Genomic DNA, 27,695 nt, shown 5'->3' on the forward strand with positions numbered 1-27,695 from the left:
CACCATGACCATGGCAACTCTTATAAATGAAAACATTTAATTGAGGGGGCTCGCTTACAGATTCAGAAGTTCAGTCCAATATCATCATGGTGGGGCATGGTGGCATGCAGGCAGATGAGGTGCTTGAGGAGTAGGTGAGAGTTCTACATCTTGCAGGCAACAGGCAGTGGTCTGAGACACTGGGTAGTATCCTGAGCATAGGAAGCCTCAAAGCCTGACCCCACAGTAACAGACTTTCTCCAACAAGGCCACACTGACTCCAACGACACTATACCTCCTAATAGTGCCACTCCCTATGAAATTATGGGGACCAATTCAAACTACCACAGCACCTAACCTACCACTACTTGCTCTTTCAGGGGGCCAGAGTTTGATTCCCAGCCCCAACACGATGGCTTACAACCACCTGTAACTTGATTCCAGGGACTCTGACAACCTCTTCTGGCCTCTGGAGGCACCCACACATATGGCACACATACAGAGAGACACATACACACATAAATTAAAATTAAAATAAATCTTTAAAAAATTCCAACATGGAGGCAGGAGAGCAACCTGAGGCCCCACCCCCAGCTGAGGAGCCATTGGCTGTTAATGGCTGCTACAGTAGGGAAAGTCACTTTTCTTTGAGGGGTGGCCACTAGCAGGCTGGCCATGCCCCAGTGGACAACACCACAGCCATGTGCTTGTAAGCATTACTGATTACACTTGGTGGGTTTTGTTTTTGTTTGTTTGTTTTTGTTTTTTTAAAGAAGACTGGCAGGGAGATCTAATGGGGAGGAGATAGGGGGATATCAACAAATTTTTATTTTTTATTTTTTATTTATTTATTTTTTAAGATTTATTTATTATGTATACAGTATTCTGCCTGCGTACCAGAAGAGGGCACCAGATCTCATTTTAGATGGTTGTGAGCCACCATGTGGTTGCTGGGAATTGAACTCAGGACCCCTGGAAGAGCAACCAGTGCTCTTAACCTCTGAGCCATCTCTCCAGCCCCAACAAATTTTTAAAAGAATAAAATAAAAGTTAAAAATAAGGTGGATAGCAATAAAGAAACACACTCAATATTGACTGACCTCTGGTCTCCCACATGTGTGGGTACACATGAACACATACACATACACACACACACACACACACACAGAGAGAGAGAGAGAGAGAGAGAGAGAGAGAGAGAGAGAGAGAGAGAGAGAGAGAGCAGGAGGGAGAGAGGGAGAGAGGGAGAGAGGGAGAGAGGGAAAGAGAGAGAGAAGGGGGAGTGTAAGGGAAGAACTTGATTGGATTGGTCTACCATTTATTTTGAAATGATCAAGGCCACACACAGCACACTGCCCAGGCCACACACAGCACAGCACACTGCCCAGGCCATACACAGCACAGCACACTGCCCAGGCCACACACAGCACAGCACACTGCCCAGGCCATACACAGCACAGCACACTGCCCAGGCCACACACAGCACAGCACACTGCCCAGGCCATACACAGCACACTGTCCAGGCCATACACAGCACAGCACACTGCCCAGGCCACACACGGCACACTGCCCAGGCCACACACAGCACAGCACACTGCCCAGGCCACACACAGCACACTGCCCAGGCCATACACAGCACAGCACACTGCCCAGGCCACACACAGCATAGCACACTGCCCAGGCCACACACAGCACAGCACACTGCCCAGGCCACACACAGCACACTGCCCAGACCATACACAGCACAGCACACTGCCCAGGCCATACACAGCATGGCACTGCCGGCCTTTACTCTGGCTGTGGACTCCAAAGTGGATGTACCACGTCATTTGATACTGATGTTGGCATCCTTAGATGACTTGAGGTCAGAAGTTTACTACTGTGCTCCTGCAGAACCAGTGACCCACATGGGTAGCAACTTATGCCAAAAGTTAATATATAAAAATTGCACCCGTTTCTATGAGCTCAACCAAACCAATGACAGCCATTACCTTTATAAACAGTGCTCAAATGTTATGACTTCTAAGTAATACCTCTTACTACATGCACCTTGCCTAGGTGTCTTGGCATGCCATTTATAAAGAATGGTTAAGTCTTAAACTATTCCATTTTTATAAAAGGAAAATTGGGAGTAGAAAGAAAGTCTTAGGAGAGCCCTAGGGATTGAAGATGGTGAGGGAGCCCAGGAGTTCAGGTTCAGATTTCTCAATGCAGGAGGGGATAGACATGGGGAGAGTGGCCGTTTCATCAGTCTTGGGAACTCAAGTATAGTGGCCTTGAGTGAGTGGTCTATAACACTACTGATGAGGCCAGAGCCACAAAGAGCATGGGCAAAAGGGCAGCTCTTATGGAGAACCCATTCTTTGTGTTTTCCAGCCTCTTGAACTACTCTACAGATGCTCACACCAGACAGCGTTCGATGCTACAAAACCTCCCTCTTCCGTAATTCTAACACTCTCCCTTTCTCTGTTCCTGGATCCTTGCTGTCTTAGTATATGAGAAACTAATTCACAGTCAATTTCTGTTTGGAGATCAAATAACTATACTGGGTTAAAGATGGGCGTGAGAAAACAAAGTCCAAAGCCAACGAGGATGAAATTCTGGAGAATTCAACAAGTGTTGCAGGAGACTGGGGAGATGTTTGGGGCAAGAAGAGCATATTCCTACCCCTGCCAATTGTCCCACAGTGGCCCTCTGTACACCCTGCTTTTAAAGCACTGTTCTTGTACTGTGGGTCCATTAACATTATTGTAAAGTGGTACCTACATTATTCAAAAGGACTCAAGCCTGCATTTCCTCTCTTGCTACCTACTTCTCATGATCAAGCTTGATTGATTATATGGCTTGATCGTAATATCTTAAGAGAGTCCAAAGGCGAAAGCAACCATAAAACTAAATGAGGTGCTTATATAGTTATGACCTCATGGATGTTTAAAGATGTAAAAGCAATCTTCTTCCCCAATTTCATCATTATTTATTATAGAAAACACAGTCTCCTTGAAGTTTATCAGACTGCAGGTCCGAATGCCCTTCAGAAAGGGCAAGGCACTGGGCATCTAGCTTAAGTGGCTCTTCTTTAAGTAACTAGTTCTTGCTTGCCAACTCATTTTTTTTCTCTCACTTTTCCCTCTTACATCTCCCAGGACAAATGTTGCCTTCCACTTCACTGCCAGCCCCTCTCAGCCTCAGGTAAGTGAAGATTTCCAAGGGTTGTTGAGAGCCCGTATGCCGGTGTTGCTCACAGGAACGTGGAACAGCGAGAGTGAAGTCAGCGTGTGTTATTATTACCCTTGCTCTTACTCTGGGTAATCTAGGTTGTGACTGAGGTCTTGGGCACATTTAATATTACCACCTGCATTGGGATAAAATGGGAAGCAGGCTGTTTACTCCCAGCGTTCCTTGGGACATACTTCATTGAGTGAAGTCGGGTGTCTGATATGTTCCGAGGGATGTTAGACAGTACTGGGTGCTGTGGGAAAGAGGAGGAGATAAACACAGACTCTGTGATTGTCGACTTCCTGGTGATTGAGATGGGGGCAGGGAGACAGATATGCAAACGGTTGTTCTGAATGTATAAAAATAAGACGGATTTCCATTCCTGCCATAATATTGACAGATTGAAAATGTGTTCCATCAGTAAAAATAATTAGCTATTTTTATGTGCCCCTCAATAAAAAATAACCACAAGCAGAATAGATACATGAGACTAATTTTTAAAGGTTGTTTTCCTGATGACATTTCTAACTACCTTTTTTCCCTCTTTCATGGTTTCTGAAAGGCTCTCTGCTATAACAAGTTCAAAATGGGTTTTTGGCTCTATGTAGTGGTTCACACCTTTACCCTACCACTCTAAACACCAAAACCAAGACAAGAGAAATGTGAGTTAGAGGCCAGTCGGAGCTACACAGTGAGTTTCCAGCTAGCCTCACAGCTACATACTGAGACACTCTCTCGTAACAGCAAGAAAAGACTGGTCTATATGTCACAACATATCCTATGATTTTTTAAGGCTTTAACATGATTTTGCTTATAAATGGTTACTTGGCTTTTGTTTTGAATATAATAAAACTGGTGAGTGGAGTGGGGGGGGAGCACACAACTTGATTTGTGGTTTCTGCCCATTCCTGTGGTGTAAATTCCTCCCTCCACTGTGGCTGATTTCCCATGGCCGACATGATGTCGTTGATCATGCTGGGAACAGATGTGTGAAGCGGTGCCCCCAAACCTGCAGAAATGAACCCCTACTTTTGTTTTGTAGCGCTGGGGATTGAACTCTGGGCCTTGTACATGTTTACCTGCTGAGCCACACCTCTGGCCTTCAACAAAGCTAAGACTGAAGTTTTCTTTCCGTAAAAGCCATCCTATCTACTGATGCCCAATGGCAAGAAAGGCCACAGGGCGCGATTCGTTCTTCTTCATAGTTATTGACCATTTAAAACAAGTGGTATTTAGGGGGCTAGGTAGGTGGTCCAGTAATAAGACACTTGCTGCTCTGCAGAGCGCCTGGATTTGGTTCCTAGTACCCACGTGGTGGCCCATAGCTGTATCTGACTCTAATTCTAGGGCATACAATGCCTTCTTCTGATCCCTGGGGCATCGTATCATGTGGTACACAGACATATATGCAGGCAAAACATACACAAAAAATATGAATAAAATCTTTCTTTCTGAATAAAATGTATTTTAAGGCAGGGGCTAAAACATTCCTTTGGGGTTTGTAGTGATTTAGAGATAAGTAAGACTGATAATTGTTTGACATATTGATAAGTGTTCAAAACTATTGACTGCTTACAAAAAAAATCACAAGCTAGTAATATATATTCATTGCTAGCAATAACACTCTTGAATCATAAAGTATGGCTATCTTGAGAATCACCCTGGGACCTCTAGGCTCCTCCTTTGGAATAACCCTGTTTCGTGTGTATATTTGAATCAAGTTCCAAAATGTAGTCAGACAAGGCATGAAAAGATTTCTAAGCAGGAATGTGAGTGGCATTCCTTAATTCTGACATTCTATTTACATTGAATTAGTTCTCAAAACAGCATTAGTACAGGGGATACTGGAATATAAAATTAAATTTTGACTTCTTTACCTCTTTTTAAAAATGATGTGTTTACTAGGTCTATAAGCTAGATATCAACCTCATTAGGGTGGGTTTCCACAAAGCCTTAATCACAAACTTGATGTTTCTCATACAGTTGCCACACTTGAAATTATTGGGCTAAATTCTCATTGTCTCCTTTTTAAAATAAAATGTTTTAAAAGTTAATAAGTTTTCCCAATGGATTTGTAACTGAGGTAGGTAAATAGTGTCACCTCTTTCTGTTAGTAATGTTGTCTGTGGGTCAGGAAAGATGGCTCAGGGGTCAAGAGCGCACATGGCTCCTACTAAAGACTGGAGTGTCGTCGCCAGCCCACTTTGGCTGGCTCACAACGCCTGTCACTTGCCTTCTTCTGGTCTTAGTGGACACCCTCTTCTGGCCTTTGCAGTCATTCACACATGTCACACACACACACACACACACACACACACACATACAGTTTACCCCAAATCACAAACATATTTCAAGGGTTCAATGTCAGACTTAGTCTCTTGATCTAAATAACTTTTCAGAATATCTCAGTTAGGAAAACAATTCTTTACCAAAAGGTTTAGAGGAAAGATTGATGTAAAGCTGATTCTTCCCTCTGACAAGATGGTCAGCATTCCTGAGGAACAGGAATGTCTGCTCTTCAAGGTGGAGCTTCCTGTTTCCCACCGCCCCACAGAGGAAAACTGTCGCGTGACGTTACATCCTGTGTATCTCTGCTTTTAGAAAAGGCTGACAGCAGAGAGCTTAAGTAGGAAATGGAGTGAAGCACAGTCTAAGTTAATTAATAAGAAATGTCTGTATCACAAAATAAAAAGGCAGCCTCGTGTAAATGGCCGCTCACCTTCGCGGCTATCTTCCCTGCGTGGGGCACAGAGGCCTGTGCAGAACAGTTTGTTGCTTATCGTGTGTGAGACAGATGGATGACAGGAACAGGAGCCGTCCACTGAGCTGTGCATCTGAGACTGACACATGGTAGAGAAAACAAGGTTTGTGCTTCGACCAACATTTCCTAAGATGAATAAATCACGCCTCTCTTTTTCTCATTCTCAGTATTTCCTGTACAAATTTCCTGAAGACGTGGACTCCGTTATCATTAAGGTGGTGTCTGAGAAGGCTTATCCGTGTTCGGTTGTCTCGGTTCAGAACATCATGGTGAGCTCTGATACGGTCAGCCTTCTAGCATGTAAGATTCTAGTATTCCAGAATAGATGGGTGTGTGTGTGTGTGTGTTTGTGTGTGTGTGTGTGTGTGTGTGTGTGTGTGTGTGTGTGTGTGTGATCCTCTTACCATCTATCACCCCCCAAATGCCAAATAATAACAACTTCTCACGCACACGAGTGGGCAGTCCATGGTTGCTGACATTGATGAGAGATGAGAAGTATCTCAGCAACAAAAAGAGCATCCAGTTGGAAGTTCAGGGAGAAAAAGAAAATAAAAGCAAGCCTACCACTTGTTTTGTTTTAGATTGTTGTCATGACATTTAGATTGTGTCCTTTCTGCAACACAAGATGTTAACAAAAAAATAGGAAATATATACTTTAAGGCAATCTTTTTATAGTTCTCTTCAATATAGAGTGATTCTGGCATGTTAGGTCAACGTCCACACTTTAAGAGGAGCATTTCATGACTGTTCTGCAGAATACTTTCCATGGTGTCTAGATTAGAAGATTCCCCCCCACCTGTGATCCAGGTAGTATAGCCCCGTCACACGCGTATGGAGTGACATCACATGACAGGGCTGATGCTCTCTTTTTTATCTCTCATGTGATTTAGTGTCCAGTGTATGATCTGGACCACAACGTGGAATTCAATGGTGTCTATCAGTCCATGACCAAGAAAGCTGCCATCACGCTCCAGGTGAGACATTGCTTCTGAAGTCACGAGGATCGTGGGGTTCAACTGATAGTCACGTACCCAGCATCCAAAGGAGATGGCTCTCCATTGTGTACCTTGGATCTCTTTTCTTTCTGATTGGCTTAAAAATGAATAGTGCGGGGCTGGGGATTTAGCTCAGTGGTAGAGTGCTTGCCTAGCAAGCACAAGGCCCTGGGTTTGGTCCTCAGCTCTGAAAACAAAAAAAAGTGAACTCTACTAAAAATGAATAGTGCTTTGCCTGCAGTCAGTGCCTGGCTGGTGGTGGACCATGCTACCTTTCCAGGCTTGCTTTCTTTCCCCTTGGGGGTTCTTGGGAATCTTCAGTGCAGTAGGACATATATCTAACAGATCACTTACAGGGTTAAGTCCAGATGAGGTTCCAATTTATTCAGTGAGATGTGACAATTTAGGGTAAAACTTATTACAATCATTAAGGCAATTTAACATATTATAATAACTTCTACCAGTAGCACTCACCAAAAGTTGGATTCAACTCCAGAGAGAATAACAGATTCAAAGGCATAGGAGCCTTATTCACTCAGCACTTTGCCCTTTTGGTATCTGTGACTAAACTGTTACTTCAGTGGTATTTTATAGCAAACATGTACATATATTATGTCATCATATCCCAAGAGACATTCTGGGTTGGTACTTAAGAAATCTGTGACTTGATCTGTCTGTGTAGCATAAGACAACTTTGTTGTTGATTAATAGACAAAAAATGCAGAGAAGCTAAGTGTAATTTAGATATCAGACCTAAAATTTTTCTATCAGTCAAACTTCAGATTTTGAGCATCTCAGACTTAATACCCCAAATGTCTTGCTGTCCATGTTTATTTCTTCCTTAGTATACCAGAATGATGTGGTCCCCAATTTAAAAAGGACACACACACAAATAGCAACAGTAGGTGTTTTCATTTGCTTTCTAGTGCTGTATAAAACACCATGACCAAAGGCAGCTTGAAGAAGAAAGGGTTTATTTTACTTACACCTCCACGTCACAGTTCATCATGGAGGAAAGCAAGGGTGGGAACTCCAGGCAGGAACCTGGAGGCAGGAACTGAAGCAGAGGCCATGAAGGAACACTGCTTACTGGATTTCTTTCCATAGCTCATCCAGCTTGCTTTTTAATACAACCCAGGACCACCTTCCCAGGGCACCATCCACAGTGGTCTGGGCCCTCCCACATCAATCATTAATCAAGGAAATGCTCCACAGACTTGCCTACAGACAGATCCTAGGAAGGCATTTTTTCAGTTGAGAGTCTCTCCTCCCAGATGAACCTAGTTTGCGTCAAGCCGACAAGAAATATTATACCAGGCTAATGAAGGGCAAAGCATAGCCATATCTACCGTGTCTACCTTCTGTGGATCTGGCAATAAATTGCTACTTCTCTTCTCTTTTCTGAGCATGCGCTTCAGTTGTAGACATTTTATAAGTGAACTAAACACAATATCAGAAATTTGAGCATGACAAAAATGCCTTGGTTAAAGAACTGGAATGTGTGGTTATTTTGTTAACCCCACTTGAACCAGACTAAAGAGGGATGGATACAGAAGTCAAAGCCACCACAGCCACAGCTCAGTCCTCCTTCCCAAGTCCTTCATCTCTCTATCCTGCATTATTTATTTAACTACTTACAGTATGATTTTAGAGAAGTTATTTATTATTAGATTTTAAAATAAAACAGATAAATTGTTGTGTGTGCCTGTAATGCCAGCGCTCAAGATGCTGAGGCAGGAGGATCAAGAGTTCAAGGTCAACGTGGGTTACATAACAAGACCGTCTCCAATATATGTGTGCTTATATGCACATGTATTTATACAAATATTATTTGTTAAATCTAGGCTATTGCTCATTGTTTTATTACAGCACTAAGTCCTCAAGTGGGCACAGATTTTGAAATTCTCCATGTACTTACTTACACTAATTTCTTGGATGACGTAATGTTCATGGCTGGTCTGGAGTAGACAACGGAGCTGTACAAGCCCTTTCTAGGGATTTAGAGGACAGGCGTGAACTTTTCTTTTCTTCCTTTCTCTTACTGTCCCTCACCCCCATGGAATTCTCCCCCTGGCTGTCTTTCTTCCCTGCGAATCATGAGGTTGTTATGTCTTACACAGAAGAAGGATTTTCCAGACGAGCAGTTCTTCGTGGTGTTTGTGATAAAACCTGAAGATTACGCATGTGGGGGATCATTCTCCATCCAGGGTAAGAGGCACTGAGGGATACTTAGGAGGGAGGGAAAGGAAGCCAAAAGCTCATCTCTGCTTACTGGGGGCCTAGCAGCATCGACTTGACAAGGCACTCTAGAGACACTTCGATAAAAAATAAACTGAAGATAATCCTATATCTAAAGGCAGTATTGGTACTACAAAATGTCATTCAGTACCTTCAGCTTTCTAATACAATATTTTTAATTCTTTGAACATTTAATACAATGTATTTTAATCATGTTCAACCCCTACTTCTATGCTTAACTCTTCTCCAATCTGCCCACCACCTCTCCACTTCCTCCCAACATCAGGTCCTCTTTATTTTTTACATAACACACAGAGTCCAATTTGTAATGACTGTATATTCCTGGGTGTGGGGTCATCCCCTGGACTGTGGTCAATCTATGAGGGGTCACACTTTTAAAGAAAACTGTCTTTTCCTCCACCAGAGGCCATTAACTGTCAGTAGCTCCTCAATTAGGAGTGGAGGCACATGAGCTCCTCTCCCTCAGTGCTAAAATGGTGATTGGCTTGACTTTGTGCAGCTTTTCAACTTTTTGAAAGTCTTATGCCAGGCTGTATAAAGTGAGTTCGCTTAGTTGGCATTTCATTTGCTTTTGTGATGTAAATGCAAAAGGGTCTGTTTCCTGGGCTGGTGAGACTGCCAAGCCAACTGACTTGAGTTCCATCCTCCATCCATCCCTGGATACTCTATGATGGAAGGATAGAATCAGCTCCAGCAAATTGTTCTACACACACATACACACACACACACACACACACACACACACGATAGAGAGAGAGAATAAATGCAATAAAACTGTTTGGTTTTGTTTGCAACTGCTCCTACAGTCCTCGGCTCTACCAGCTGAGCTATCGAAGGGAAGCACATAAAACTGTTATTAAAAGTCCATTTCCTAATATGGAGCCACTTATATGGATCAGCAGTCAGCCCTTCCACAAGGATGTATAAGGGAAACCTGAAGTTTGCCATCTCAGTTGCCAAAATTGTACCCGACAAGACAATAAGAAAGCCGAATGTGCTGACTTATCCTGACAACAAGGTGTTATATAAGCTCCGGTGCATATACAAATAGTTGTGTTGCCCAGAGGGTAGAATAGACTGTTAATTGAGAACACAGACACCCCCTCGGCCCGCCGCACGCACCAATGGACCACGTGTCACCAACACAGAGGGTGTTTTCTGTTGGCTATAACATGGCTCCCTTGGTGACAGGTGACATTTCTGCTTGTGTGTGCTTGAATCTCTTAATTAGGTAGCTCTATAGGCTTACCAGTGCCTAATGCTCCTTGAGAAACTCTAGGGCCTTTGATGACTAGGTAAAGAAAAACAGATTTTCATTGGCTAGGAAAAAAAAATGCAAGCTAAAGAGGATGTAGCTGTCTGTTTAGGGCACATTTTTCTTGAGATGTTTGTGGACATCAGGAGAAAGGTCAAGTCTTCTACAATGGAGAAGGAAGGCTGCTATTTCATTTCATGCATGTCACCTGGTGATTTTAACATGCACTCGAGCAAAGGCCAACCAGAGAGCCTTAGCAGAGGGACCCCTGATGGCTCAGATGTTGGATTTTACTCCAGTTCCTGTACAGTGGTCAGAGTAGATTCTGGACATTGTCTAATACAGCTGTTCAGAAGGGAGGGTGAGAGTCTGACCTCTGATCCACTGCGCTTTGTACCTTGTCTGTTGGTGTGGTGTTGCTTTGTTTTGGGTTTTCGTTGTTGTTGTTGATTTCTTTGTTTTTACCAGAAAATGAAAACCAGACTTGGAACCTGCAACGATCAAAGAACCTGAAAGTGACCATTGTCCCGTCCGTCAAAGGTTGGTTTGGGCTCTGGAGTGTGGTGGAGAGATTCTCGGGTTGGGAGATCTATCACGTAATTCAATGTTAATGCCTTCCCCTCCAGGGGAGCCTTCCTTCATAAGAATACTGAAGTCTATTTAACCTGGAGATGGAATTAGATCTTTTTGAAGAGAAATAGGCATACTAGGGGTGTGGTTTAGTGACAGAATGCCTGCCTAACTTGTATGAGGCCCTCCAGCATAGAAAGGCCTGGAAGGGGGTTGGGATAGAGAGAAGGAAGGGGGAAGGGAGAAAAGAAGAGGGGAGAGGAGGAGAAATAAAGGACATGAGGGAAGGAGGAGAAGATAGGAAAGAGGAGACTCAATTCTAGAGTTGTATACGCTGATCCCCCCACCCTGCTTCCAAGGGCAGTCATCACTGTGAAGCTGCTTGTGGGTGGCGTCAGAGTAGCCTCCCATGCTTCGGCAGCTTCAGTGAAAATACACTGGGATTTAAGAATGGACGTGATGGAGGCTGAGTCTTCAAGCTGTGCTGTTCCCAATATAGCCCTCCTCTTCCCAAGGACAAGCTGACGAAAGCTGTTTCTTTCTCCCCAGAATCCGTGTATGTGAAATCCAGTCTTTTCAGTGCATTCATTTTCTTGTCCTTCTACTTGGGATGCCTGCTGGTCATGCTTGTCCATCACGTGAGGTAGGTCCATGGTCTTCATCTCCTTTGCCTCCCCATCTGATGCTTAGAACACAGGCTTTGGAACACCTTGACTGCCGCTAACTGAGATCTTGGGCAAGCTGCTTGTCCTCCTGTATCTGAATTTAAGGTTGAGACAACGGCTGACTCACTTGCAGGTCTGAAGTCAGTGTCCCACATAACACGCCGGTAGAGTTTTCATTATGAAACCACAACAAAAAAGCAACTGGGCTGTCCTTATACCTGAGAATATTTGCTGTAAATCACACAGACGGCAGGAAACCGTCAGCTTTTCCCAGCATAGAGTCTAGAAGCAGAGTTAAGCATTCGGTCGAAAGTAAGCTCAATGCCTAAATAAATCTGGAGGTACAGCCCATGGCAGGCGTGACATGCTTTGATACATAGTATTACCAGGCACACCAATTTCCCAGTAAAACGTTTCTTCAGGACAAAAGGGAGAGGTAGGTAAGCTGCAGTCTGATCAAGGAAATGCCGCTGCCTAAGGATTTGGAACCTCTGGTTAAAAACAAAAATAAATAAGATTTTATAACACTCTTGGCCTCTCTCAGCGGGGCTGAGCTTTGAGAATTCTGTTTTTGTTATGCTTTCTGTGAAATAACTACAAAAGGATGGCAGGAGACTTCCAATAAACAAATGTTATTTTCCCTCTCCTCTTAAACATGGGGGGGAAAAGGCAGCAGAGAGCTGTGAGCACACTAGGCAAGACGCACGACTGTGAGGAGAGCTCCTTGACAGAGCAATCTCAGTAGCAAAGGCCCATCTCTCCCTCAGTAAACAACTCTCTTCTACACCCTCAGAAAGGCTTTGAGTTGAGATACTGCCTTCAGAAACCCCCGCACTCCCCGCCAGGGGCATGCCTAGAATCTCACTACTCAGGAAGGGGAGGCAGCTAGGAAGTGTAGAGTCTACACAAACTACTTAGAGAGTTCAAGGCCAGCCTGAGCTACAGCATAAAGATTCTGCCTCTGAAAACCAAGGGCTGGGAATGTGACTCAGTGGTTAGTGCTTCCCTAGTGTGTGTAAGTCCTGCTGGGTCTGAGCCTCAGCACAACTGAAAAACTAAATGAAAACAGGTCTACCACCAGCAAAACATGGGTGGATTTAAGCACCAAAATAATTGGGAATTACGCATTATTTGAAAAAAAATGAAAATATGTGAAGAAATAAATACCCACAAATATATAACCAGTGAATTCAACAAATCTAAGACAAAGGCTGTCCATCAGGGAAAGGTACTTCCAACAAATACTGATGCTAAAATGAATGTATCTCCCCTATAGCAGACCAAGAGCTGACTGGTAAACACAGAGGAAATGCTCAAGTTTGAAAACCATTTGCAAATGTCACAGCTAACACTAGCTCGGGTTAAGAATCGTCAATAGATCTGGGTGTGGTGGCATAGACAACTGGGGAGGCTGAGGAAGAGGTTTGAAAGTTCAAGAGCTGCCTGAGCTACAGAGTGAGTCTTCGTTAGCCTGAGCAACTTAGTGAGACCCTGCCTTAAAATAAAAGGTTAAAAAAACAAGTCTGTGGCTGTAACTCAGTGGTAGACCACTTGTCATACCCTAGCTCCCCCCACCCCAAAACTAAGGAAGTAAAGCAAAGTCGTCCATGAATGCTAAGTTGAGGGGAGTCAGACGAGGAACAGGGCGTTTGTGTAGCTTCACATATTGCTAAGCCATAAGGGAAAAAAAATAATAAACACACAGTGGGGAGATAAATCACACTGGCCTGTCAATCAAAATAAATACTATCAAGGAGAAAGTGAGCAATGCATGTCTCCAGATATGACACCACTCTGGGAGGGACACAGCGTTACTCCTTGTAGCTTCCTACAAATGCATATTTTGAATCTAATCAAGTGGAAACATTAGACACAAAAACTGTCATAAAGGGGGCAAAAGGATATGCAAAGGATCCTATTAGAGGAGATGATAGGTGTGAAGCTAAAGGCAGTGCGTGACCTCAGATTGGTCACTTAAAGAAAAAGTATGCCAGAAAGGATAGTTTTAGGCCAGTTGAAATTAGAAGACAAACAGTAGATGAAATTCTGTAATCCTAGCTACTCTGGATGTAAAGGAGGAAGATCTCGAACTCAAGGTCAGCCTGAGCAACAGAATGATTCAAGACCAGCATGGGCAACTTAGGGAGACTCTGCCTCAAAACAATAAATAAGCAGTGGGTTAGGACATAACCCAGTGGCAGAGTGCTTGCCTAGCATGCATGAAGCCCTAGGTTAAAGGCCCAGCAACACATTAAATAAATATATGTGCAAGTGTTAAATTTATAGAATTTGATATTTTCTTCACTGTATAGAAATGTGGATGGTAAACATCTATAATAATTTCAAATGACTTTCAAATGGCACAGAAAAGTTAATATACATATAGATGAGTACATGCTGGAAATTAATATACATGTAGATGTTGTTGGTTGGTTTTGCTCTTTTGGGGGACCTGCCATCCAGCTCCCAAATACATCATACACAATGGCTTATTCTTAATTATAAATGCCCAGCCTTAGCTTGGCTTATTTCTTGCCAGCTTTTCTTAAATTATCCTCTCTATCTTTTGCCTCTGGGCTTTTACCTTTCTCTTACTTCTGTATATCTTACTTTCACTCTTACTCCGTGGCTGGCTGGCTGGCCAACTGGCCCCTCCCCTTGTTCTCTTGCTCCTTCTATTTATTCTCTCTGCCTGCCAGCCCCGCCTATCTTTTCTCAGCCCAGATCTTTTTTAAACCAATCAGGTGTTTTAGACAGGCACAGCAACACAGCTTCACGGAGTTAAACAAATGCAACATAAAAGAATGCAATACAACTTTGCATCATTAAACAAATGTCCCACGGCATAAAAAAAATGTAACGCATTTTAAAATAATAGTCTACAACCTGTAGATGACCACATGCTATAAATTAACATATGTGCAGATGAGTACATGCTATACATTTGGGAAAGGAGAGCTGAGACAGAGCTAAAGCCGGGTTTATTGTAGACACTAGGGAGGCAGAGGCAAAAGGATTGTTGAATTCCATGTCAATCTGGGCTACTGCGTGAGATCCTTTCTGAGGAGAAAGAAAGAGGTGGGGAAGGAAGGAAGGAAGAAAGGAAGGAAGAGGAGGGAGGCAGAGAGGGAGGGAGGGAAGGAGAGAAGGGGAGATGGAGAGAGATGGAGGGGGAAATACCAACAAGTGAATCAAGGTAAAGGATGTATTGACAGATATTCTATTTTCTCTACTCATCCTTGAAACATCCCTGTAAATTTGAAATTATTTTAAAATACAAGGTTAAAAGCAGAGCTGGACAAGGTGGTGCCTACTTGTGACTCCAGTGCTCAGCACTCAAGAGTTGGAGGTAGGAGGATCGGGAGTTCAACGTCATTTGTCCTTGGCTCCATAGTGTGTTTGAGGCTTAAATGAGATCCTGACTTTAAAAAAAGGTATTAAAAACAAAAGTTGAGGAAAGTATATTCATGAAGGGTACAAGTTACTGTTTCTAATGTGTTGAATATAACTGTATATCTGCTATGCTCCTGACAGTGTGCTGAGCCCTTGGGGGGCTATCTCACCCAATGCCCCAGCCACTGTTACTGGGATACTGTGATTGTTACTACGTGGAAGGTTAAGGAATTTGAAGCACATAGGGGGTGAGCAATTTGATCAAGGATTCACAGCCAGTACCTGAAGGAGTTAGGATTTGAACTCAGGCAGCTGGGCTCTAGAGCCTGAAGTCCTCAACAGGCTTGATCCAAGTGGGTCTTGAGTGGTAGAGGCATGTGACACATGGCAGTCCTGAGCCAATGAAGTGTGATCACCAGCCTACACCTCAGCTATGCTTGTACGGGGCCCAAAACGTTCCCGTTTTGCCTCAGGCAGCTCTAGGGTCACAGGCAAGAGCCCACATTCTGCCTCTTAGCAAGACGTCTTTCTTACGTCTGAGGTTGAGAAACCAGAATCCTTTCTCTTCAGGCAGCTGACACGCGCCAGCAACACCCAAACAGATGAAAACTGAGCTAATGGCCCACTCTTAGTCACCGTCTCTGAAGCTGTCGTTCAGCGGCTGAAGCAAGCGGAGTCTTTGAAAGTTGTGCTCAGATGCTGTTGAAAGTTCACAGCAGATGACTTCGCTCCAGTCAAATGCACAAGCATAGACTCTTGCCAAATATAGACACACTGAAATAGAAATCTAGAGACATAGAACCATTTGGCATTCTAAATAGGGGACTAGACGGAGGGAAAGTGCTAATAGGAGAACTTTCCCTCTGTTAAACTGAGTGAAACAAAGTTTTCCACTCAGCTATGGGAAGCTCTCTCAACCTAATGCCATTTGCTCGGTCAGTCCTTATATTGTAAGATTAACACATGTGGGATTTATAGCTCACCCTGTGAGTTCATAAGGAACACTTAGAAGGGCCATGGCCCCAGGTCTTAGGGAAGCTAAGAGCTTTCCCAAGTATCTTCCTGATGTCCTGTCATACGAATACCATTTCCTTCTCACTTCCACCTCCCATCTCATGTATTTATTTTTCCCTCTACAAGGGATGTGCTGGCTTGGAGTCAAGCACTGAGTATGTGTTCTCTTGTTTTATCAACCACCTAACACTCTCTAAGTCCAACCACCCGGTTCTGGGTACTTATCCTTTTCATTGATTCTTTCACCCACTGCCACGCTGTCACTTTAAAAAATGACAGTCTACAGCATACATCAACCTCAGAAGACCGTGAGTCAGCCAATGGTTCTGTTTTGATTAGTATCTCCAAATGGTGCATTTAGGGAAAAAAATGGCTTCATTGAGAAAAGAAATCATAAAGCATCAATTCATTTCTTGCTGGTATACAATCCAGAGACTTTTAGTATTACCACAGCTGCACTCTTAAATCTCAGCTGGATGTCGTCACAAAATGTGACCTGCTGGCAGGTCCAATGAACTGTAAATCCTAGAACAGCCTCAATAGCATTTGGTCTCTGTACTCCAGCAGGCTAGCCTGGGATTGTGGGATCTCAGGGAGAGCAGATAGGTGCGAGCCTCAGAAGAGTCCCCCCTTATGAGGATGAATGAGTCATGAGGCTAGCTCAGTTTCCAGACTAATTGTCTAGGTGCACCCATCTCGGTCAATCTAGCATAGTTCCCATCTGCTGTTTTTTAAATTTGCTAACTAGATACTTCCTACCTCACCTTAGCTGTGAAAATTACTTAACTCCTCTCATGAAAAACTGTAGCAGTTCCAGAAGCTAATTCAAGCATGGGTAAAGCTCATTACTCCAAATATAATATATTACATATATTATATATAATATATAATATTTATTATATATAGTCTAGATGGTCACTTGCCCATCAGCATCACCAAATTTGATCAGAAAGACCTTCCCCACAGCATCCTTCTGGTTGGAATAGTCAGGCTGATTCCTATCAAGTACCATCTTGCTTTTTTAAAAAAAAAAAAAAACAGAAGTTAACAAATTTATCCTAAAATACATATGAAGATGCAAGGGACACGTAATAGCCAAGAACTTTTCATTTATACAGATATTATTTTCCGTATCTACTCAAGTCTGGGAATCATGAGAGAAAGAAAATACAGGGTATTTGTCATTCTGAGAGTAGCTTAATTCACTTATATAATTATCTCCAGTTGCATCCATTTTCCTGTGAATGACATAACTTCATTCTTCATTGTGTGTGTGTGTGTGTGTGTGTGTGTGTGTGTGTGTGTATAATAATTTTTTTATACATTCCTCTGTTGGTGGACACCTAGGTTGACTCTGTAACTAAGTTATTATGAATAGTGTAACAATAAAGACTGGCGTGAGGGTGTTTCTGGGACATACAGACTTGGAATGGTGTGCGTAGGTCATCAAGTAGGTCTATATTCATTTTTTTGAGAAACTTCCATGGTGACACCACAGTGGCCAGGCCAGTTTATTTTGGCACTGGCAGTGTATGACGACTTCCATTGTCCATATCTTCTACAATATGTGTTGTTACTCCTTTCTTTTCTTTTTTTGTTTTTGTTTTGCAAGACAGGGTTTCTCCATGCAGCTCTGACTGTCCTGGAACTCCCTCTGTAGACCAGGCTGGCCTTGAACTCACAGAGACTCACCTGCCTCTGCCTCCCGAGTGCTGGGACTGAAGGCATGCACCATTACCACCCAGCTTATTTTCTTGATGAGTTCCATTCTGACTATGGTCAGATGAATACTCAATGTGTTTTGGTTTGGATTTCTCTCATGACTACTGAGGTTGAACTTTTTTTTTAATGTTCATTGGCCATTTGTATCTCCGCTCCAGAGAACTGCCTGTTCATTTAACTAGTCCATTTATTGATCGGGCTGATAGTTCCTTTCTTACTTCTTTTTTTAAATTTGTTTTTATTTTAGATACTAACCCTCCATCAGTTATAGAGCTGGCCAAGATTTATCCCATTCTGGAGGCAGTCTCTTTGCTTGATTAACTGCTTCCTTTCCTATACAGAGAGAATAGAAAAAAAAAAAAATCTTGACTAAAAACAAAATTTAGAGACTTCTTGATATCAGAACATATTCCAAAGCCTTGATAATCAAGACTCTGAAGCTGATACAGTGGGATAGAGGAGGGAGGCCAAGAATAAACTCTTCTGAAAAAAATGTTTATGCTTACTTTGTGTATGCGTATCCATGCATGCACACACACACACACACACACACACACACACACACACACACGCCTGAGCACAGGCCACACATGTGGAGGTCAACCAGAGGATAACTTGTGGGAGTTAGGGAGGTGTTTCTCTCTTTCCACCACATGGCTTCCAGGGGACCCGAGTCAAGTTGCCGGGTTTAGCAGCAACGGCCGCCACCCATTGTGCTGTCTTGCCAGCTCTCTGTGAATTAACTCTTAATAGTCGGTTTCCTATAAAACTGGGCAGTAGGGCTGGAGAGATGGCTCAGAGGTTAGGAGCACCGACTGCTCTTCCAGAGGTCCTGAGTTCAATTCCCAGCAACCACATGGTGGCTCACAACCATCTGTAATGAGATCTGGTGCCCTCTTCTGGCCTGCTGTCATATATGCTGTATACATAATAAAACAATAAAATAAAATCTTAAAAAAAAAAAAAAAAACAACTGGGCAGTAGAGAAAAAGGTGTTTTTCCTTCGAAAGTGTGGTGCTATTAAAACTAGATAACATATAAAGAAAGAAACAGTGATGTGGGCTCCTACTTCATATCATATACAGATATTAACTCAACCTTAACAAAAACCGAAGTGGAAAAGCTAGAACCATAGAACTCTAAAGAGAAAATATGGTGTAAATTGTGGCCTTGGATTAGGTAATTCTTTCTTAGTCATCAAAAGGACAAACAAGAGACAGAGAAAAAAATACATTATATAAATTGAACTTTATAAACAAATGAGACACTTTATGTTTCAACAATCACATCAATAAAGTAATACCATTGTCCGCAATGTGGGATAAAAATGTTTGCAAATCATTTATCTAGTAAGGGTCTAGTATCTAGATAATACAAAAACTCTTACAACTCAGTAATAAAAAGAGATTATTTAAAACGAGTTAAGGGGCTGAAGAGATAGCTCAGAGGTTAAGAGAGCTTCCAGCTCCCCCAGAGGACCCAAGTTTGATCCCCTGCACCAGTTTATTCAGGGGGCTCACAACCACCTGTAACTCCAGCTTCAGGGACCCGGCGCCCTCTTCTGGCCTCCATGGGCATTGCACTCACGTGCACATAACCTGTACTCAGACAAACACATACACACATAAATTTTAAAAATTTAAATAATTAAAAAATGGGTAAAAGATTTGAACAGACACGTCAAAGAAGATGTATGGATGCCCAACAAACATGTGAATAGATGTTCATCATTAACTCTTAGAGAAATGCAAATCTAAGCTGCAACAAAATGTCAAACTCTCAAGGTTAGGCATAATAAAATTTTTTAAATAGAAAATGAGAATTGGCAGGGCTGTAAAAAAATGGGAGTCCTCAGACTTGGCTAGTGGGAATGTGAAACAGTGCTTGTTCTATAGCCTTTGTGGAAAATTTGGGAGAGTAAAACACAGGGTGCCCTCAGGCCTCCCCTTCTAGTTATATACCCAAGAGAAGTGAAGATATATCTATAGAAAAAAAAACATGAACGCCGGGCAGTGGTGGGACACGCCTTTAATCCCAGCACTTGGGAGGTAGAGCCAGGCTGATCTCTGTGAGTTCAAGGCCAGCCTGGTCTACAGAGGGAGGTCTAGGACAGGTACCAAAACTATAGAGAAACCTTGTCTCAAAAAAAAAAAAAACCCAACCCCCCAAAAAGAAAGAAAGAAAGAAAAAAACATGAACACAAGTGGTCATAGCAGTGTTATTTTAATACATGGCAAACAGAAACAATAGGAAGTTTTCATCAAAGGAAAATAAATGAGATGTAGTATACACACACACACACACACACACACACTGGAATATGACTCAATGTTACAGTATGGATTAACCTTGAAAATAGGCTGTATCAAGGAAACCAGTCAAAAAAGTCCACATGCACAATGATTTCATTTATATAAATTTTCCAGAAGAGGTAAAGTTACAAGGACAGAAAGTAGATGAGCAAGGGCTGGGGGAAGGGGACAACGGAGAGTAATCTCTAACAGACACAGCTTCTCGGGGGGGGGGGGGCGGGAAAATGTTCTAAAATTGTCATGGGGACAGTTGCACAAGTATTTGAATATATTAAAACGCTCTGAGTTGTGTGCTTTAAAAAACACATGCTATGATGTTACGTTTACATCTGAAAACAAATGGCAGTTAGTAAATAATGTACCTGCCTGAGAATAGAATTACTGGGTCGTATGATCATTCTGTGTTTGGCTCTCTGAGGAACTGGCAAATTGTCACCCAAAGGGGCTATCCCATTTTAAACTCCTACCAGTAATTTTAACAAAGGGCCATTTTATTTATTTGTTTGTTTGTTTGTTTGTTTGTTTTTGTTTTTCAAGACAGGGTTTCTCTGTGTAGCTTTGCGCCCTTCCTGGAACTCACTCTGTAGCCCAGGCTGGCCTCGAACTCACAGAGATCCGCCTGCCTCTGCCCCCCAAGTGCTGGGATTAAAGGCGTGCGCCACCACTGCCCGGCCAAAGGGCTATTTAAAAGCGGTCCTAGAAGACAAATTTTCAGCAGAGTGTGTAGGAAGCTAGTGAAAAATGCTGACTCTTAAGAGAATATGGACATGTGCATATGTATGTATTTGTATTTATGCTTGCTTGCAGGTTTCAGAGGAAATCCATTGACGGAAGCTTTGGTTCCAGTGATGGTAAGATAATTCCTTGGCTAATTCCTGATCCCAGATGATGTTGCACGGTGCAGCCACATCCTTTGGGTACCCTTTGTCTCTCTTCTTTCTTCCCCCTTGATTCTTTGCCCAGGGTCCTCCCATCCACAAACTTTCTACAGATGGCAGAGCTAGTGAGAAACGGTTTTATGGTTGGTAACTGTTGAGACATGGAGCCCACACAGACTCTGTACCTGGAATGCCCTTCAGTTTTTCATGGAGCACTTGCCAACCATTCATCTTTTCCAGAAGCTGTCTCTGCACAGGGATGTAACTGCTCACACCCGTCCGTATCGCTAAGCTGACTTGGGGATAGCAGTGAGTGTTATGATACTCTAATGCAGGAGGTCCTGGTGGTAGAGCCAAGGTGCCCCACGGCGGGTGAGAGCCAAGACGCCATGCAGACAGCGCTCAGTGAAGTTTTATTCGGTGGGGGGAGAAGGGAAAGAGAGAAGGAGGGAAAGAGAGAGAGATAGAGAGACAGAAGGGCGAGGTGTCGAGAGGCACGCACCTTGCACCTCGTGGGAGGAAAGCGGGAGAAGAGAGGAAGAAGGGGCGGAGTTTTCCCTTAACAGACTTCTAGTCAGGGCATAGGATGGCGCCAAGGGGCGGGATCAGAATTCTAACAGTGAGAATGTGTTATGTCAACTCTCATGCAATATACTTTTCCCTTGGAGATTAAGAAAGCTTTGTGCATGTATGTGTTTAAGCATCTAGAAAATCAGAATATTTGAGACTAGAAGCACAATTTAAAAAATGTAATAATTGAAGAACCCAGCATAATTAAATATCCGGCCCATTCCTCCACTCTGAGAATTCCCACAAAGGGTTTTAATTGTCTGATATTTTTGTTAAAACTTAAATTTTCAAATGTGCTCAGTTTGACAAAGCCCAGATCACCATAAGCTCTGAGACTGTTTGGGAAGGAGTGAGAATTGAAAATGGCAGATGGGATGGACTTCATTTGAAGTCAGGTGTAGCCGATATTTAGCTCTGTGCTTTCCACAAGACAGAATCCTAGAAAGAAACCAAGTGACTGCTACCTCCACCCAGCAGGATTTTCTCCCTTTGCTGGAAGGCATTTTTGGTGTTTACATTTGTCTTCCTTGAGAAACAGCTAGACTGTTTCTCCAGCCTCTCCCCGCCGCGGGCACTTTGTTTTTAATAAACATTCAATTGCCAATATAAAAGATCGAGAAAACACCTGCTCATGGAGCTTTAAAAGGCCAAGCTCTGCTTTCACTGTTGTTTATAAAATGTTCCACTGAGTTTGCTTGGAGCTCACCTTTTCTACCCCGCTCCCCAGGTTTTGCTAATAATAGCAAAATGTACACAGCATAAATGTAAAGTATGTAATACAAATTAAGCCCTTTAGAACTTGGACCTAGATCCAGGAGGTTCGATTTCATTAAGTGCCCTCTGCATGGAAGGTCTGTTGTTTCTTTCGATGTCTATATAATGTAATTTTGTGATTACTATAATCACTAAAGGAATTCCATGTCAAGAAGGGTCGCTTAAGCATCAAAACATACATCAGTGGGGCTCAGGCCTGAACCAGACCATTGCTGAAAATCAGATACACTGAAAGTAGCTAAGAGCTAGAAGCCCTCTTCAGATGAGAGACAAAAATGAGTGAGCAAAGAGGGTGAAGGTATACTCATCTTGTTCATGTGGATCCACATAGCAATGGCAATCAGTGCAGAACACACTTTGGACCCACTTCTATACCAGAGGACCCCTCCTTGCCTGCAAATCGAGGGAGGATAGCTTCCAGGGTCGATGATGGAGTGTGGTGCTCTGGTCTGTTTCTCTGCCAGCCCCTGCACTCTCTACTCAGAGGGATATTGGGGGAGATGGACTAAGGCTCACATCCTCATGAGGCAAGGTCAGAAGACGCCACCAATTTCTTCTCGTGTTCTCTTGGTGTAGAGTGTACCGTATCCTTATTGTTAAATAAGTCACTATATAGAGATAGTTTCGTGGCTGGGGGTGTAGCTCAGGTTGGCAGAGTGGCACTCTAGCTTGCTCCAAACCCTGGGTTAGATCCCCAGCACCACACAAACTGAGTTGGTGTATGCCTGTAATCGTAACACTTAGGAGGCGGAGGCAGGGGGATCAGAAGTCTTCCAGATCATCCTCTGGAGTCCATAGTAAGTTCAAGACCAGCCTGGGATACGTGAGACCCTATCTCAGAAGAAGTGGGGACATCAAGTAAATGCACTTTTAGAATTATTAAAAAGTCCCCTCTCTCTCTCTGACCATAATTTTTCTCAGTATCAACATTATTAACATTAGAAGATTCATAATTCTTTGTTGTTTGGGATGTCCCATACAGTGTTGGATTAAAGTATACTTCCTCCTGGGCTGGAGAGATGGCTCAGGGGTTGGGAGCACTGACTGTTCTTCCAGAGGTCCTGAGTTCAATTCCCAGCAACCACATGGTGGCTCACAACCATCTGTAATGAGATCTGGTGCCCTCATCTGGCCTGCAGGCATACATGCAGGCAGAACACTGTATACATAATAAATAAATAAAATCTTAAAAAAAAAAAAAAGTATACTTCCTCCTTAAGACAAGTACAAGTGTCTTGGCCAGACATGGCCAGATATCTTCTTGGGGTAAAACTGGAAAATCACCAATTTACATGCACCAGCTGGGCACAGGTTGAGGACACCTGAAAAAAGTAGGTGTTTTCTTCCATCCAGGAAGTAGAAAACAGGTATGCTTGCCACAAAGGGCTTTGAAATAGGGAGGAGATACTGAGCCTTTGTGCACAGAGAAGCTCCAGGCAGAGCTGGCTACACCTCCAGTGTCCCATGACCTTGAGCGAGCCAAGACCTAACTGGCCAGAACTAGAGCATAAGAGGGGCAAGCTCCAGCCAGCCAGGGGAGGACTGGCTGGTGACCTTCAGACTTACAGGGCTGAGGCTGGTGAGACCAGCTGGGAGAGAGAGCCGGAGAGGAGTGTGCTACCTACCAGGAGACACTCACAGGAGGAACCTTGGGGGCAGGGGTGGAGGGGAATGAGGCTATAGAAATGTCTTTCTCTCCCATCAGCAAAGTGTCTGTGAGGAGTAGAAAGTCAGTGGAACTCAAGGCAACAGGAAACACTCGGAGGGCTGGGCTCAGAGCAAGAGCTAGAAGCAGGTTCTCAAAGCGGAAGCAATCCCACGAGACTTGACACGTTGTACTGTCCACTCACTGGGAAGCGGGACACATTGCTTATGTGTGGTCATTATTTTGCTGTGTGTCTGTGTGTGTCACACATGCACATATAGAAATATGTTATGCCTCTTAAATATATATAAATAGAAAACTAATTTTGCACAAAGAAGGTAAGTTTCAGCAGATAGTACAACGAGTCCCTCTCTACCCGTTGTCTGCCGGGCTGGGGAAACTGCTTGATCTCTCAGCGCCTCTATTTTATCATCTTTAAAATGGTGGTAATAAGAGCCCCCACCTCTTAGGGCTGTTGAAAAGTCCAGAGTGTCTGATACAATGGGTTCTCTTCAGTCTGAAGGAGTAGCAGCCTCCGTCCCGGCAATGGGAGCATCAGGAACAGCGGTGGTAGCTCTGGTAATAGCGGAGCTTGTAGTCAACAGGACAAGGGCAGTGGCCAGACTCTGTGTTCTCATGAAGCCAGAACTGGCCCGAGTCAAAAGGAGACAGCCATACGTTCACACAGCAGTCTCTGTGCTCCAATTTGATTCTTAACATTCAAGAGTCTGAAGCTAGGCTGGGAATATAGCTTAGTGATAGAGTGTTCACCTATCACATGCAAGGCCCTAGATTTGGTCCCCAACACACACCCATATGCCCCCTACACCCCACATACAATGTGTCTAAAGATAATCGTTTCTCAGCTTTGAACTTGAATGGAAAGCATGCATGATGTTGACGTCATGCTGTGTCCTTAAGGGTTAGCCCAAGCAAGTGCAGAGATCTGAGCTCTCTAAATAATAAATATATCAAGCCCAGAAACAATGCCAGGGAGAGTCTCCATCTTGCAGGCCCTGGGAACACCCTCGCCTGCCAAGAACACTGCATTAGCTCCAAGTCTCACTGACTAGCTGAGGCAGCCCTCAGCTCATTCACCAAAGGGAAAAGGGGAAATGAGTGTCTTAGGCCATCAGGTTTGACTCGTCTGGAAATCTTGAATTTGGCACTTAGTTATTCTCCCCGTGGAGGAAATCAATGGGGACACAATGAGTTTAAAAATAAAAACATGGAATGAAGCCTGGAGAGCTGGCCTCAAAAACTATGACTTTTTGAGAGTTAGTTCATCAAGGGAACAAAGTCTGAAAGTAGGATGAAGAAAGCTGACTGTGACTAGGAAGTATTCGGAGCTGTTGCATTTTTTTTTTTTATGTATGTGGCACACTGTAGCTTTTATGTAACAACAAATAACATTTTCAGAAAAATCACCGAAATATATTGAGAGCACAGATGTTTCCGAATATTAGTTATGTTCGCTGAATACCCTTCCCTATCACATCATAAGACACTACTGAGTTGCCTGGGGATGTAGTTGAGTGGTAGAGAAACTGCACGAACTATGAAAGACTCTGGATTCAGTTCCCAAAGTCCTATTGAAATGGAAGAGGAAAGGAGGGAAGGAGGGAGTGAGGCAGAGAGGCGGGGGGGGGGGGGGGGGGGGGGGGGGAATAAATTACTCTAGGACCTTTTGTCAGTCATGTGACCGGCAAGCTCACCTCTCAAAAAGAGGAATTGCTCCAGATTCCCACCAGCCCTTCAGTATCTAAATCTTTGGCAAAGTTCAGAGAGCAGGGAAGGAATGTAGCTCTGGATTCCCTCGATGAGTTTGGCTCCCGCAGACACTGCGGCACGAGATCAGAGACACTGCCTGGATGCCTGCCAGTTTGCAGCCTCGGCTCCCCATCCATTTTCCTACCTCTCAGCAATGGATTAACCATAAATAATAACACCTTTCCTGGCAGTCACATAGGAGGCTGAAAGTATTTTCCTGTTGTGTGTGGTGGGGTGACTCTGGAGACAACCCCTGGACTCTCAGAGAAAGGGGGGCACTCCCTTTGTTACGAGGAATCCTGGGCCACACTGAGAATGTTTGAGTCTGCTTCAATCTATCAGCAACCCATTAGCAACAGATGCACCTGATCTACCCCCTTAATAGCCCTCAAAATACGTCAGGCTTTCTTCCGTGTTTTCAATTGCTGTGCTTATCACTTATGGCTTTAGTGAGTGTAGTAATGTCCTTCTTACCCATAGTTAGGATGCTTCTAAATGATACAACCAATCAACCCCAAACTACGGTGGCTTAATAATAGACCATTAGTTCTGCTATGACTCTTCCGTGGAGACACTTGCCACAGTGATTCTAGACCCACACTCTTTCACTCCTAGAACTTTGCTGTGCTGCCAAGTTAACTTTTCTTGTGTAGGGTCACATGATAAATATATCAGCTATTTGGAGACACATGGTCTAAGTTGCAACTACCCATGTATGTCATTGTAGCAGAAAGCAGCCATATCTGTACCCAAATGAGGAGGGCTACATTTTGATCCAGCTTTGTTCTTGAATACTGAAATTTTAATTTTGTGTAGATTTTACATGCCATGAATTATACTTCTTTTGAATTTTCTCTGCAAATAAAGAAATTTAAAAACAGGTCTCCATTTATGAACCATACAGAAAGAGGTGGCAGGGTAGATTTGTCCCTGAGACCCACAGTGATGATTCCTATATTCAAGTGGGAAGAAAATCAGATTTAAAGGTTTCTGCTGAGTGAGTGATTCGGCTACTTCAGCAGCCGAGAGTAAAGCGTTTCTCTCCTTTTTGTTTTGTTTCTTGCTGCAGGCTCTGGAAATATGGCCGTGTCGCATCCCATCACTGCCAGTACCCCTGACGGGAGCAACTACGGGACAATAGGTACTGCCTACAGTGAGTCCTCTGGTAGAACTCTGTCTTTATTCTGCAGAGATTAGTGCAAAGGTTTCTCCAGCCACTAATCACTGTGAGCATGGGTAAGCCAGCTGCCCAGGGACGCTGTCCTTATACGTACAAGATGAGCTGGCTGGATATTCTGGAAAGTTCCTTCCGGCGCTCTCTATGGTTCTATTGTTCTGGTTCTTGGATCGGCTAGCTACACTTGAGCAGAACTCACTACAATGTTTGCCATCAACCACCCAAGGCTCCCTTGGGACTTAAATTTTTTTTATTACATCCTTATTTATTTGTCTTGTTGCGGGGAGAATGTGCCACTATGCCTATTAGGGATCACAGGACAACTTGCTGTAGTTGGTTATGTTCATGTACCGCGTGGGTCCTAGAGACTGAATCCAAACCAGTGACAGGAAGCACCTTTTACCCACTGGGCCATCTTGCCAGCTCCTTGGCTCCTTAAACTTTATTTATTTATTTGTTTGTTTGTTTGTTTAGTGTGTGTGTGTGTGTGTGTGTGTGTGTGTGTGTGTGTGTGTGTGGTATGTGTGTACAGGTGCCCATGAGTGGAGGTCAGAGGACACTTCTAACTCAGTTCTCTCCTGCTACTCTGTGGGAACTGGGGATCAAACTCAGGCCATCAGGCCTGCGCACAAGGTCCTCCATCCTCGCTGCCACCTTGTCAGCTCCCTGAGGAGCTGAGTTTAGGGCTTGAAAGACATATCCCAGCCAGCCACTGTCAAGTGACCAGTTCCATCCTCCTC

The 27,695-nt window shown here is 43.5% G+C and overlaps 1 protein-coding gene across 1 annotated transcript in view; it reads left to right on the top strand.

Annotated features, from left to right (window-relative positions):
* Positions 1-27,695, top strand: part of Sidt1 (SID1 transmembrane family member 1) — a 92,924-nt gene that overhangs the window by 38,785 nt on the left and 26,444 nt on the right. Inside the window, exons 4-11 of the mRNA XM_059277420.1 lie at positions 3,123-3,168; positions 6,124-6,225; positions 6,847-6,930; positions 9,072-9,159; positions 10,934-11,005; positions 11,585-11,678; positions 20,949-20,992; positions 26,848-26,919. Coding sequence (XP_059133403.1) covers positions 3,123-3,168; positions 6,124-6,225; positions 6,847-6,930; positions 9,072-9,159; positions 10,934-11,005; positions 11,585-11,678; positions 20,949-20,992; positions 26,848-26,919 — 602 coding nt within the window. The remainder of the gene's footprint in view (positions 1-3,122; positions 3,169-6,123; positions 6,226-6,846; positions 6,931-9,071; positions 9,160-10,933; positions 11,006-11,584; positions 11,679-20,948; positions 20,993-26,847; positions 26,920-27,695) is intronic.

The sequence above is a fragment of the Peromyscus eremicus genome, chromosome 12 (assembly GCF_949786415.1).
Source record: "Peromyscus eremicus chromosome 12, PerEre_H2_v1, whole genome shotgun sequence".
Classification (NCBI taxonomy): domain Eukaryota; kingdom Metazoa; phylum Chordata; class Mammalia; order Rodentia; family Cricetidae; genus Peromyscus; species Peromyscus eremicus.